The following is a 14,557-nucleotide window of genomic DNA, read 5'->3' on the forward strand; positions in this document are numbered from 1 at the left end:
TAGCTTATTGGGTTAATGTAAGAGAACATAAAGTAGGCAATCCAATATTAGCAACATTAGTAGAGTGCGGAGAGCAATTCATTCGTAAGATCTTCAGTTTTTGCGTGGATGGGAAATGAATGGGCACAAACTTGGATTATTTAATATGGAATATGGTCCCAGTGTATCCTCTTCTGACACTCCTCTATGGATTTTCCTTTAGCCTGTTGTTGATTTAGGCCTTCAAGAAAAGATGAAGACTGATTGTATATCAGTGGTGCAGGTAGTTCTGCCATAATATGGAAAATATTATGGCAGATGCTATGGTTTCTTGTGTATTTATACGGATGGTTCAAAAGGTCCAGTGACAGGTCATTCAGCTGTTTCTCTTTATGTTCTAAAGTTTCAGTTGACTGTTAAGAAAAGAATATCAAAGTATCAGTATTCATGTCTGAAATGGTTGATATCATTTTAGCCTCAGAACGGGTCAAAGAAGTATTAAGTACTTCTCTGATTCATTCTCTGTTTGACACCTATTAAAGGAGGTATTTGAAATTGTAGGCCAGACATTTTTCTAGAAATTGGGCAACATCTGTTGAGATTGCAGGGTCTAGACCTGGGTATGTATTTCTTATGGTTCCCTACCCAGGTTGGGCTTGAGGGAAATGAGGTGGCAGACATTCAAGCCAAGCAATCACTTAAAATTAAGGATGTAAATTCAATTGGCCTCTTTGCATAAAGAGGAGGTAAAAGCCATAATTAAAAAGTCTATTTGATTGAAGTTGGGAAAGGAAAGGATAGCATCTATATAGAATTCAGAGGATGATAGCAACTCAACAGGAAGATGGATATAACAGGTGGGAAGAAGTTATACTTCGATGTTTATGGACAGGCCATACTAGGTTAAATAATTCCTTGTTCAGAATTAGTATGCGTTATACAGGCATTTGTAGGGAATGTACTTGTCAAGAAATGGTGTGACATGTATTATTTGAATGTCAATCCTACGAGGTGCAAAGCAAACATCGAATTGCTTAAGATCACTACCATCATAATGTATGTAGTGAGTATTTGACTTTGTGATATTATTTGAGATTTTTTGGGGGAGGGAATTAAAGTAGGTCTCCACCATGTCGGTACTCCACACTCCACCTCGGTAGATGGTGGTAATGCATCTTATGTTGGTCTGCCAACCACCATTAAACTTTACAACAAGGAGAAGAGATTCCGTTGTAGTCACACCAAACATCAGAATGGGAAAGAAATGTGAACTTAATGACTTTGACCGAAGAAAAATCATTGGTACCAGATGGGATAGTTTGAGAATCTCAGAAACTGCTGATCTCCTGGTGTTTCCACACACAGAGTTTACAGAGAATGGTGCAAGAAACAAAACAAAAATATCCAGTGAGTGGTAGTTCCATGGGCAAAAATACTTTGTTAATGAGAGAGGTCAAAAGAGAATAGGCAGACTGGGTCAAGCTGACAGGAAGGCAACAGTAACTCAAGTAACCACGCGATACAACAGCGGTGTGCAGGAAAGTATTTCTGAATGCACAACACGTCAAACTTTGAAGTGGATAAGCTACAGCAGCAAAAGACCACAAACATACTCTGTGGCCACTTTATTAGGTTAAAGAAGGTGCCTAACAAAGTGGCCAATGAATATAGTCTTTTGTATGGGTAATAAACTGGTTGTGTGACATTGTGTTCTGGACATAGTGGGAGCGAATTGGAAAGACATGAAGTTTTTCTGATTGTTTCTTGATAATTTGTAATTTGATTATTGAATGGTAAATGGTACAAAATAACAACTAATGATACTTTTATTACTCCAGGCAAAGAAGCAATGTCAAAGTGAACTCCAAAAACATTCCTCTCACAAAATCCACACAAACAACTGCGATCCAGGTACAGTTTATCTTAAGTATTCAGACATCCCTTAAAGTTCAAAGTAAATTTATTATCGAAGTACATATACGGTATGTCACAATGTACAACGTTGAAATTCATTTTCTTGCAGGTATACTCAGTAAATCCATAATAGAGTAATAACCATAATAGAATCCATGAAAGACCACACCAACTTGGACATTCAACCAATGTGCAAAAGACAAACTGTGCAATAAAAGTAGAAAGAAAGAGTACCGTAAATAAAATAATAAGCAACAAATATTGAGAATATGAAATGAAGAGACCTTGAAAGTGTGTCCATAGGTTGTAGGAACATTTCTATTGAATTGGCAAGTGAAGTTATCCCCTTTGGACCGTTCTGAATCTGGTACAGTGAAGATTCAACCTTTTCTAATTGGCTGAGCTCTAAAATTGGAATTTTCCTTCATCACTACCCTTTTTGCTTCTTTAAAACATTTGCCTTTGTCCTCCAATGTATGAAACCCCTCTACGTCCATGCCACCGCTTCAAGGGAAGTTTACCTTGTGAAAGTCAGGATTATCATTAGAATGCATTTGCTATTGGTGGCATTCATGTCATGTATGTAAACTTGGAACTATCTGAGGGCATCATTCAGAGCTGCAAAATCGTGGCTGTAACAATCGACAAAATCGTATAGTAGGTTTCACCCATAATTCCTCAGAATTGAAAAATTAGTCTTGATGTCTTCTCGCTGTAGCATAACTGCCAGTTTTTGTTTAGCAATATCCAAAGAAAAAAGGCAAGTGAGCAAATAAGCAGCCTTGCTTGTACTACACATATGTAATAGTTGGAAAATGAACACTCATCACGTTCTTCTGATGAACAGCCTTCTTCTGTTACTTGCTGTGTATTGTGATGTGGATAAAGGTTAATTAACCTTTAGTTTATTGATCTCACAATGAGATATAAATCATAGCTAACCTTCTCCAATTTTATAAAGTCTAAAGGTTAAAAGTTTTTGCAAACCCTTAAGCAGTCTTTGAGAGGGAGCAAGGATTCTGCCAGTACTGCAAAATGAATTTATCTTTGAGATATGAGGTGATTAGACTATATTGGATCCAAAGTTGACTTGGTAATCAGAGACAGAGGATGAGGCAGCAAACTGCTTCAATTCTTGAAAGACTGTTATCAGTCCCACCACAGGGATCAGTGCTGGGACTCTTACTATTTGTCTTATGGGTACACTGTATATTAATAACAGGGATATGAGTGTTTGATTAGTAAATTTGCAGATGGCACCCAAATTGGTGGTGTTGATAATGGGAAGGATATTCTTTGGTTCTGAATGCATATTGATCGTCTATTAGGTTGGTCACATGAACTGAATCCTGAGAAGTGTGAGGTGTTGCATTTTGGCAGGTCAAGTAGGGTAAGACGTAGTTGAGGAAATGTAGGACTCTAGAGAGTATTGAGGAGCAAATCCATAGATTCCTAAAGTTGGAAGCACACATTGATATAGGACATTGGCCTTCTCTGTCTGAGGCATGGAATACGAGAGCATGGAGATCCTGGTACAACTTTATAAATCTTTGGCCATAGCTGGAGATGTGTGCATATCTAGATGACACACAGAAGATATAGTCTGATGCTCTTGGGAACACACGGAGCAGATTTACCAAGATGCTACCTCAGATGGAATGTTTCAGTTACAAGGAGAGGCTTGATTGTCTGGGTTTGCTTTTCTTTGTTTGGAGTGGAGAAAGCAAAGGGGTCTTTCACTAAAAGGTATACAAAATAATGAGAGCATGGATATATGAGTAGTGAGAAATGTTTCTCATAACATGTATGTCAAACACCAAAAGTGTGTATAAGATAGGAGTAAGAGCGCTGAAAATATTTGAACAATTTTGAAGGAGAGTGATATTCTTGAGGCAGGCAGAACTCTGGCTGTAAATATGCTAGATATTGCTACGTGGCTCTGCAGTGTACTTGGTCTGACCATCTACAACCCACCAACATCCTTTCTCTTCACACTGCCTCGATGTACTTATGGCCTGGGCACTGACAAATGTGTGCAATTAAAAATGTAGTTCAAGGGGTCACTAAAATCATCTATTGTTAGGAGCTATATAAGTATATATGTAATTAAGTTCTGGTAAATTTATACCATTCCAATTCTCCTCTGTCAATTTTTGTTTGCCTACAAAGAAACTGTCGTGTAATGGTCAGACAGTATACAGACAATATGGATCTATCGGTGCTACTCATTCTCCCTCAATCTCCATGACAAATTTTTCACCTCTTCCATCTCTTATGTTAACTCTATCATGGGCCTCCTATCCACCTTCTGCATCCATGTGTTCCTTTTTATTGCAAAGCTATACAGCAACTGTGACTTTGCTTGAGTTTTCCTGTGATAAAGTACTGTAGCGGTTAGTGTAACACCCTACAGAACCAGCAGTACAGGTTCAATTCTTGTCACTGTCCATAAGGAGTTTCTAGATTCTACCCATGACTGTGCGGGTTTCCTCCGAGTGCTCCGGTTTCCTCCTATGTTCCAAAGGCGTGCAGGTTAGGGTTATGTGGTGCTGGAGGCATGGCGATACTTGCAGGCTGCTCCCAGCACATCCTCGGACAATGTTGGTTATTGACACATTTTTCTGTTTGTTTCGATATTTTCATGTGCATGTTACAAATAAATCTAATCTTTAATTTTTAAGATGTTGGCATGTTTAGGTGGCATCTCCATTATTTAATTATGATATTTTGGTTTTGCTGCTTTATTAAAGGAAGACATTGGAGTGAATGTAATTGCATGTGTCCCACAAATGGTTTCTAACATGCAACTATGTGTATAGGGTACACATTATTCTGATAACACATGTTTGACTGACAAGAATAATGCATAAAACAGGTGAAAACATGAATGGAACTTTGTGAGTCAAAATTGCTCTTTGCATCATCAAGAGTAGTTTTGAAATGACACGTTTGCACTACATGAATTATAAATTTCTTTCAAGTTTGACCAGATCATACAGTATTTTGAAATATAGTTATGCAAGGATGCACTTCAGGAAATGGAACCCCATTGATACAGTTGAAGTGAATCAACTGCTGATTTAAGTAGCAGCTTTGATCTGTTAGAATCCAGATACATTTTATAATAAACCAAAATCTTCATGCAATATTTATATGATTTTGGGAGCGTACTTGTTTACAAATTTATTGGTTGCTATGGCAGTGCAGTTATCTTTGCCAGCAATTACATAAATTCATCTGAAGCTTCATAGTATATTTGCCGACCAGCAATATCAGATTGGAGATTTTGCAAAGAAGATTCTGAGCTGAGGATTTGTATTGTTTTGGGCAGCAGGATTTTAAATTTGTCATGCTAAAAAGAGGTACTTTTCTGTTGTTGTTATTATTATTATTATTATTATTATTATTATTATTATTGTTGTTGTTATTAATTCATTGTGGGTGTGGTTTTAATGAAAGTTCTTAGCAATCAGGACTGTTAGTCATGTCAATCACATGGTGACATCATTTTGTTTTGATCTCAACTGCAGAGATGAAAAATACATGAAAAGAAATGTTACTCCATATTTCTCTTGAGGATATGCTTTGGGCAAGAGTGCAACTACTAGAGAAAGAGTAGCCTCTGGATTCCTACCCAAATAATTCACCATAACTTCCTTTTCAACAATATCAGAGGAAAGTATTGCTAATGCAGGACATTTGAAATGGAAGATGAAAATAATAAATATTTGATTTGTTAGAAAACATGTTTGGAGGAATAAAGCGATGCTGCAGGTCAATGACCTAGTATCAGAATGGGAAATAGTTGGAGGTAATTTAGAAGCAGAGAGAATGAAAGGGAAGGCCAGTCATAGGCTGAGAGATGGCAGAGACTGATTGGCCAAAGGATTGGTGGTGTACATTAATGTAGATGATAACTGGGCAAATCAAGGATCTAATGAAGAAAGTAATTCACGGACATCAAAAATAATTTCTAGAGGAAATGCAAATGTGAATAGCAGAATCATTGTTCGAAATTATTGAAATTATTCATGAGTCCATATATTTTAATGTGCCTAGTCCAAAGATGGAAGTGTTGTTACAGGCTTAAGTTAATAAGATAGGACATGGTACTTTATGGTTTTCACAATTGCAAACAAGTATCCGATATGATAGAGGGCCAGGGTTACAGGGATCAGGATGTGAATGAGATAGAAGATTAAAGTGATGGTAACGTAGTGGTTAGAGAGACACTATTACACATTTTGGCATCGGAGTTCAGAGGTCAGTTCCAATGTCATCTGTAAGGAGTCCATCCATCCCCCCTGTGGATTGCATAGGTTTTCTTCAAGCGGTCCCGTTTCTTCCCACAGTCCAAAGACATGACTTGGTTAATTGGTCATTGTAAATTGCCCCATGACTAGGTTAAGGGGTTGCTGGGTAATATGGCTCAAAGGGTTGGTAGGGCCTATTCCACACTGCATCTCCATTAATAATAAATACGAGTTGGGGGTTGGAATTCTTGGCCTTTCTAGAAGAGTTAGAAATTTTAAAGACTAGAGATAGTTAAGGATTTTACAGAATATACAGGAAAAAAAACTTTTAAGGACTTGAAAGAGATTTGAAAACTACCTTTTAGAACTGATGTTAAGGCTAAAAGACCTGGGAGATGAGGCACTCAAAACGTAAGGCACAAAGCACAGGCGCGGGTCTGCAAGCAGATCTGTTTTATCACTGAAGTGTAGGTTGTGAGGATAGTTATGTGTGTAATTGCACTGCATCACCCAGAAATGTTAGCAGTGGAACAGTGGAGGAGGTGGAGTCAGACTTCAGGTAATTCTTTAATAATGTCCCATTTGGTGCATGTGGCTGCAGGGTTCCTTGTCATCATTGTTTCATTGCTGGCTTGTAACATCAGGAAACAGACTCTCTTGGCTTTTCCTAAATACAGGTGGGTGTGCTTTATGGTAGGTGTGTCTAATCAGGCAGTGCTGGTCTGTGATCACTCTGGTTTTCCTTTCCATGCATAGTATTGCCATAACAAAGTCAACTAACAATCGCGTGCCAACAAACTTTCAATATCGTGGTTAGCTTGGCAGCATGTATCCCATTTGAGGGTGTTACGTTTGTTGTGCCTTCTTCTTTCAAGAAGTGAAGTCTCCTCTTGCACTGTCTGTCAAAGCAAGGCATGTGCTCACTTCTGTTATTCAGATTGAAGTCATGTGGGTACCAGCAGGCTCCCTGTATTTCTCATGCCACCTGACCTGTCTGGGATCTTCCATACTTTGTTCAAACACTGGGAAATCCACTGGTGCGAGTAATAGGGTTGCAGGCAAAAATAAATACCTAACAGAAAGGTTCAGGAGGGGTAATGGAGAGAAACTGTGTTCATTATGGCCCACATCAGCTTGCCAACTGTGTTACTTTTACAACTGCCCTTCACATTGTTTTGTGAAGTAACCTTTGATACATATTAAGTTGCATAAATTTACCTTAGATTTCCAGGATATACAAATACAGGGAAGGGAATTCAGGCCAATTATATTTAAGCGAACATGCAGCTAGTGCCGTCAAGCAGTTTCTCTACCCAATAGAAAATGTATCTCCAAATAAAGTAGGTACAATTTCTGTTGCACCTCTCACTGTTTGAATGAGTGCAATTCCCACCATATCAGAATACAAAATCCTGATGTTTCATTAAATGATGATTGGCATTAAGGACCCAGTTGCTTCATAGACCTTGTTTGGAAAAGAGAAGTCGATGTCACTTCCTAGTCTATCATCTCTGTGGCTCTCTTTTTGCCCCATTGATGTTTTGCCTGGCAAACACCAGTTCATGAAGAAGGTCTACCTCCCACAAGCGTCATGTAGGATGAACAGTTTGGGTAGGGTGTAATCCGGGAGGACACTTTGGGATTTGTCAGATTTGCTAGGGTCTAGAGGAGTTGGAATCTGAGGCTTGAAAATATGAACAACGTCTATCAAGGAAAGAGGGAGGTTAGGAAGATCAGGGATGGGACATTTGGCAGCAATAACACTGGAATATGAGGTCAGTACTTAATGGTGATGAAGAGCATTTGTTCTGAACAATGACCTTACACACTCAGCCTACATGAATTCAGAAATCAATTACCTTGTCCTTTCTTCAACAACTTTTCCTTATAGTTTACTGTTTGCTTCTGCTTCAGAACAAGGGAGGTTACAGCTGAGGAGGACTTCCCAAACTAGGGATTATACAACATTTTACACCCAGGTCTGAATGAAAGGTCATTGATCTGAAACCTAAATCGTTTGTTTCAGCACAGACCCTCTCTGACCTGCTGTGTATTCTTTATTGCTTCAGCGACATTGATGTCAGGTATGGAAGCACTCGTTTAGGACTTCTCTTTATTCAGAGTCTGGTGGATTGAAACAAAAGTGTGATAGTGTGGTTGTTGGTTACAGGTACCTGGCAGGACGGGGTCTACTGCTGTGAACCTGACGGGGGTGGGGGGGGGGGGGGGGGTTGCAGTTCAGAAGCACTGTTTCTATCAGGGTGGGTGTATGGAATGAAAAATGGAATGTATGTGGGGGATCGGAAAGCTACTACATGTGGGGAATGGGGCGACAATGAAATAATTAAAGCAAGGGGTATAGAGACTAGATCCATGTGTTAACTTTCAGTGAGTTATCAAAGCACAACAAAGAGGAAGACATAGGAAAGTGGGACTATAACGTCTGGAGAAATTTACAATTGTGTTTTGAATGATTAAATATCTCCATTACCTAATAAAATGGCCAATGAGTGTATGTTTGTTGTCTTCTGCTGCTGTAGCCCATCTACTTCAAGGTTCGACATGTTGTGCATTCAGAGATGCCCTTCTGCACACCAGTGTTGTAACATATAGTCATTTGAGTTACTGTCACCTTTCTGTCACCTTGAACCAGTCTGTCCATTCTTCTCTGACCTCTCTCATTAACAAGGCATTTTTGCCCATAGAACTGCTGCTCACTGGATATTTTAACTGTTTACCATTCTTTATGAACTCTAAAGACTGTTGTGCGTGGAAAACCCCAGGAGATCAGCAGTTTTAAATACTCAAAGCTCCCCATCCAGCACCAACAATCATTTCAAGTTCACAGTCACTTAGGTCACATTTCTTCCCCATTCTGATGTTTGGTCTGAACCACTGAACTGCTTGACCATGTCTACATGCTTTTATAGATTGAGTTGCTGCCACATGATTGGCTGATTAGATGATTGCATTAATGAGCAGGTGTACCTAATAAAGTTGTCACTATGTGTATTATGCAGCAAAAAAAGGTTTTGAGCTTTATTTTGAATATCTGATTACTGTTTTGCAGAACATTGGTTAATTACTTCTAGCAAATCAAGGGATATTTTCTTATTTAGCTGATGGTTTTAACTAATAATCTTTTTTTTTGGAGACTGAGAGTTCAGAACATACCAGCATGCTTTGTAATCTGCATACACGTCAGACAGTCTTTTTCCCACAACCAGCTGACTTGCTGGACTCTTTCTCACGGCATGTGAATACGTCACTTTCCCACACTTTACATATAGTTAGACTCTTTCCCATATCTCATGTGCACACTGACACTCTCCCATATCATTAGGACATGTGGTCAATGGAATTATTTTCAATATGAAATAATTTAATATAAGATGATTGAAAACAATCTTATATATTGTTTACAAAATGTATCAAAACACTGTGAACTTGTCACACTGTTTACCTGATACTTCAAAAAAAACTCAGGGTCGGATTTCAACAGAACTTTCTGAAAGTCATGGGTAGCGGCAATGTAGCAGGGCAGTCGACCAGCATGCCAGTCATTCCTTTGCACAAGAGATTTTGCAGATGTTGGAAATCCTGTGCAACTCACACAAAATGCTGAAGGAACTCAGCAAGTCAGGCAATATCTATTGAGGGAAATAAACAGAAAACATTTTGGGTCAAGACTCTTCATCAGGACAGGTAATTCCGTTGGCCTCTACAGGTCATAACCCTAATCCCTGTTGCCACTCCTTTCCACAAATGTCTCTGACTGGAACTTACCTGAAAGCTTGTTGCCTCCCTTTTGAACTTCCCTGTTATCTCAAAACAAGTTTGGGACTGAGAATGGGAAGAGGGCAGAACAATGAGTTGGATCACAGTTTGCATTTTCATGTTAACTTTCCTACAACTTAAACACTCAGTTAAAAAAGTCAACAATTGTGGTGCCAGATCATAAGACATGGAACTAAAAAATGGAAGAATCCTGTCTTTGGTACTGATGCATTTGTCACCAGAGTGACCATTTGTTTTAGGCCATAAACGGCTTCAAATTCTCAGTCCTATCCCACCTCATCCAAAAAATCCCACTCTCCCCTTTAATCCCAAACTGGTCCCACTGTTTCCTCTAAATCTCCCAGCTAATTTAAAATGGATTCTCTCACAAATCCCTAAGCAATCCCATGTTCCCCTCACATATCCCAAATTGATCTCCCTGCTCCCACTAATCCTAAACTGTTTTCACTGCTCCCCTCTAATCCAGAATTTATACCTACACTCCTCACACTTTCATGAAGCTTCCCCCCAACTTCCACACCAGTCCTCACTCTCTCCCACTTCCATCCATTACACCTCCACACACATCCTAATTTCAAGCCCCCCCTCCAATGGACACCAGTGATCCCCTCTATTCACAGACACCCTCTAGTGTTTCCATCATCTGCTCCCCACTGAACAACAATGATTCCTTAATCTATAGACCATATATGTCAAACTCAAGGCCCGCGGGCCAAATCCGGCCCGCAGTGGAATTATCTTTGGCCCGCGAGATAATATCTAATTACTATTAAAGCTGGCCCCAGTAATCGAAGCGCCTATGGCGTATGATATGGCTAATGCTGAGTTTATTCAGGTACCAGGTTTTCAGGGTTTTTAGTGTTTATTCGGCAGTCTTCTTCATAAGAAACGGAATTTGTAAAGTGAAACACTTTGCAGTTATAGCAGAGACTGAGACACATGAGAGCAGGCTGAAAAAACGGAGGCAACGAAAGCTGCGTTCGCACGCGTCCGACTGATCCGGCCCGCATGAAGCTGCATTTTGCTCAATCCGGCCCGTGACCTAAAATGAGTTTGACACCCCTGCAATAGACCCTGTGATGATCTGCAGTGACCCTCTTGATCTCTCCCCCATTGACTCTTGTGATTCCTTGTTCTATTCCCAATACTGATTGTGATTTCCCCCTCCATCTACCCCAACATCTCCAGTTTTGCCCTATATCAATCACCCCTTGATCTAGTCTCCACTGATCCCTAGTGATCCTCACCATCTATTCTCCAATACACTCCTTTGATCCGCTCAATTTTTAGAGTCTTTTGCTAATCTCCAGTGATCCCTCTGATTAATTCCCCCACCTTTCTGGTGATGTCCTTCATCTATCCCCCACCACACTTGTCTCCAGTGCTCGCCATCGTTACCGAGTTCAATTCTGACGCCATTCTCTGGGAGTGTCTGTAAGTCACAGGAATGCGTGGTTTTACCCAGGTGCTCCTGTTTCCTCCCACAGTCCAAAGATGTACTGGGCATGTTAATTGGTCTTAGTAAGTTGTCCTGTGATTACATTAGAGTTAATGGGGATCGCTGGAGCAGTGTGGATCAAAGACCCAGAAGGGCCGACTCCACCCCTTTTGGCTAAATAAAATAAATAATAATAAACCATTCCATGATCATTCTGCACCCCCAATAATCACCACCCTTCCAATCAATAACCACATCATTGCTACACCCCAATAATCACCACTCTTCCAATCAATAATCACATCATTGCTACACCCCAATAATCACCACCCTTCCAATCAATAACCACCTGTTAGTAAATACAACTCAAGGTGTATTTTAGGTGGTAGAGCTTCTGAGCAAGCGCTGTAGCAGTGTGTGTGGGTTTCTCTACACAGAAAGCACTGCATTGGTGCACCCTGTTGTATCAACACTGGACGGGGTTATGAGCCTGCACTCCCTCAAATTTTCTGTTCCCGGCTAGGTCTTTTGTTCAATAAGACCACAAGATATAGGAGCAAGATTAGGCCATTTGGCCCATCGAGTCTGCTCTGCCATTTCATCATGGTGGATCCAGTTCCCTCTCAGTCGCTATTTCCATCCTTTCCTGTCCTGACTAATCAACAATCTATCAACCTCTGTCTTAAATGCACCCAACGACTTGGTCTCCACAGTCATATGTGGCAACAAATTCCACAAATTCACTACTCTCTGGCTAAAGAAATTTCTCCTCATCTCTATTCTAAAAGGACACCCCTCTATTCTGATGCTGCGTCCTCTGGTTTTAGACTCCCCCACCATAGGAAACATCCTCTCCACATCCATGCTATTGAGACCTTTCAACATTCGATAGGTTTCAATCAGATCCCCCCTCGTTGTTCTGAATTCCAGTGAGTACAGGCCCAGAGGCATCAAGTGCTCCTCATGTAAGCTTTGCAATCCCAGAGTTATTTTTGTGACTCTCTTATGTACACTCTTCAATGTCAGAACATCCTTTCTTAAGTAAGGGGCCCAAAACTGCTGACAATACTCCAAGTGAGGCCTCACCAGTGCCTTATAAAGCCTCAGCATTATACCCTTGCCTTTAAATACTAGCCCTCATATTGAAACAAAACGAGCACATCAGAGTCTCCCTGCTGCACACTTACATCACTCATCTGTATGCAGCTGCAGTAGATGATGTAAACGCTTCAGTCTTGGGAGGTTCCTCAGAGAGAGCAGTTGATCATAGCTAATGTATTTCTAGAACACCAGTACACCACTAAATTTGTGACCTGCTTGGATCTGACTGGCAATGTAATCTGTATTCAACTTGCCACTGAGCAAGTTAAATATAGACTCCACACTTGATCACTTCTCTACATTTTCAGCTGTGCCTCAACCTGGAGTGGTACACAATAGCATGAAAGGTGTATGCAGTGTCCAGGATGTGCTGAGATATTTAAGGCCCAGGGGAGGCATTGTGCTTCCTGTGTAAGGGGTGGGAAGGATGAGGAAGTTGTTGGAAGTCAGTTTATTGTTTGATAGTATTGTTAATGTGTGATAGACCTTATTTTTTTATTGGAAACATTTTTATGTTGTTGAGGAACTGGCACAATGATTGCATTCCAAATAAAAATGTTTCAAAATACTGTAATACTCTTCTTTGTTAGAAATTTGACAGCATTTGGTATGTCACCAAAGACTTGTAAACTTCTATAGAAGTAGAGCAGAGAATATTCTGACCAGTTGCTACACAGCCTGGCATGGCTGGTCCAATGCACAGGACTACAAGAGGCCTCAGTGGGTATAAACTCAGCCAGTTCCATTACAGGCACAACCCTCCCCACCATAGAGGACATCATCAAGAGGTGATGCCGCAAGAAGGCAACTACCATCACTAAGAACTCTCACCATCCAGGACATGCCCTCTTCTTGTTACTACCTTAGGAGCCTGAATAGCCACACTCAGCTTCTTCCCCTCCATCATCAGATTCTTGAACAGTCATTGAACCCATGAACACTACCTCATAATTTTAATTTTTTGAACATCACTTACTTATTTTGTAGTGTATTATAATTTTATGCTGCAAAACACAAGACTCACCTCATATGGTGATAATAAACATAATTCTGATTCTGAATGTTATGGGAGGGAACTGAAGTTGGAGAAAATGTTTAGGCATCTTTTAGTGGATAAATATTAAAAACATGACTTTAAAGGAAATGATATGTTTTTAATTACATTAGGAGAAATCATTGAGAAACGGTTTAGATGGTCATGAGTTTTGATGTGGAAAATGAATGATTTGCCAATTTTAAGTAGAATAATAAATTCTGTTATTGTTTGGAAATTAATCTAAGGTTTCTAATTGGATTAACCTTTTGGTAGGAAAGGGCTCAAAGAGAAGAGATTATTGAGCAAATATCATGAGTTGTTCTCAAAGTTGTTCCACCTTGTATTCTCTGTGGGTATTTCAGTTTTATAAGTAGACAGCAAGTGTCACCAATTATCCAATGTCACCTCACATCATTGCCAAGCTGGTATCATTATGACACATTTAACATGTAAAATAAAAGACCAACAGCACAGACTCTGCTGCAAAAGATTAATAGATTCTGAGCTGTCATTTTAATTTTGGGTTTATGAATGACTTCAGTTTGCTCTCTCCTTTACTCCTGAAAGCCACCATTTGTGCAATGGTAACATAGAAAACCTACAGCACAGTACAAGCCCTTCAGCTCACAAAGCTGTGCCGAACATGTCCTTACCTTAGAAATTACCTAGGGTTACTCATAGCCCTCTATTTTTCTAAGCTCCATGTACCTATCCAAGAGTCTCTTAAAAGACTGTATTGCATCCGCCTTCACCACCGTCACCCACAGCTCATTCCACGCACTCACCACTCTGCGTGAAAAACTTACCTCTGACACACGGTTACATGTGCAACAGCACAAATCTACTGCTGGATCTAACATCCCTCTGTACTTCCCCCTATAAAATGAGCTGCTTGGGTGTTCCTGTCCTGACTCCTCCAAGTCAGTGAGTGGTATGTCAGTAATAATCCATTCAAAGGTATCTAAAGTATTTACCACCTGCTTTCCAAACCAATCTTCAATCTTTTGAATTGAAAGATTTACTTTTGCAAACAAGAAC

At 39.9% G+C, this 14,557-nt stretch overlaps 1 protein-coding gene across 6 annotated transcripts in view; it reads left to right on the plus strand.

Annotated features, from left to right (window-relative positions):
• Positions 1–14,557, plus strand: part of sgk1 (serum/glucocorticoid regulated kinase 1) — a 126,830-nt gene that overhangs the window by 102,388 nt on the left and 9,885 nt on the right. For all 6 annotated transcript variants that reach the window (XM_073056327.1, XM_073056328.1, XM_073056332.1 and 3 more), the window contains exon 3: positions 1,818–1,890. In XM_073056327.1, the coding sequence (XP_072912428.1) occupies positions 1,818–1,890 (73 nt within the window). The remainder of the gene's footprint in view (positions 1–1,817; positions 1,891–14,557) is intronic.

Source organism: Hemitrygon akajei, chromosome 9, assembly GCF_048418815.1.
Source record: "Hemitrygon akajei chromosome 9, sHemAka1.3, whole genome shotgun sequence".
In the NCBI taxonomy this organism is placed as follows: domain Eukaryota; kingdom Metazoa; phylum Chordata; class Chondrichthyes; order Myliobatiformes; family Dasyatidae; genus Hemitrygon; species Hemitrygon akajei.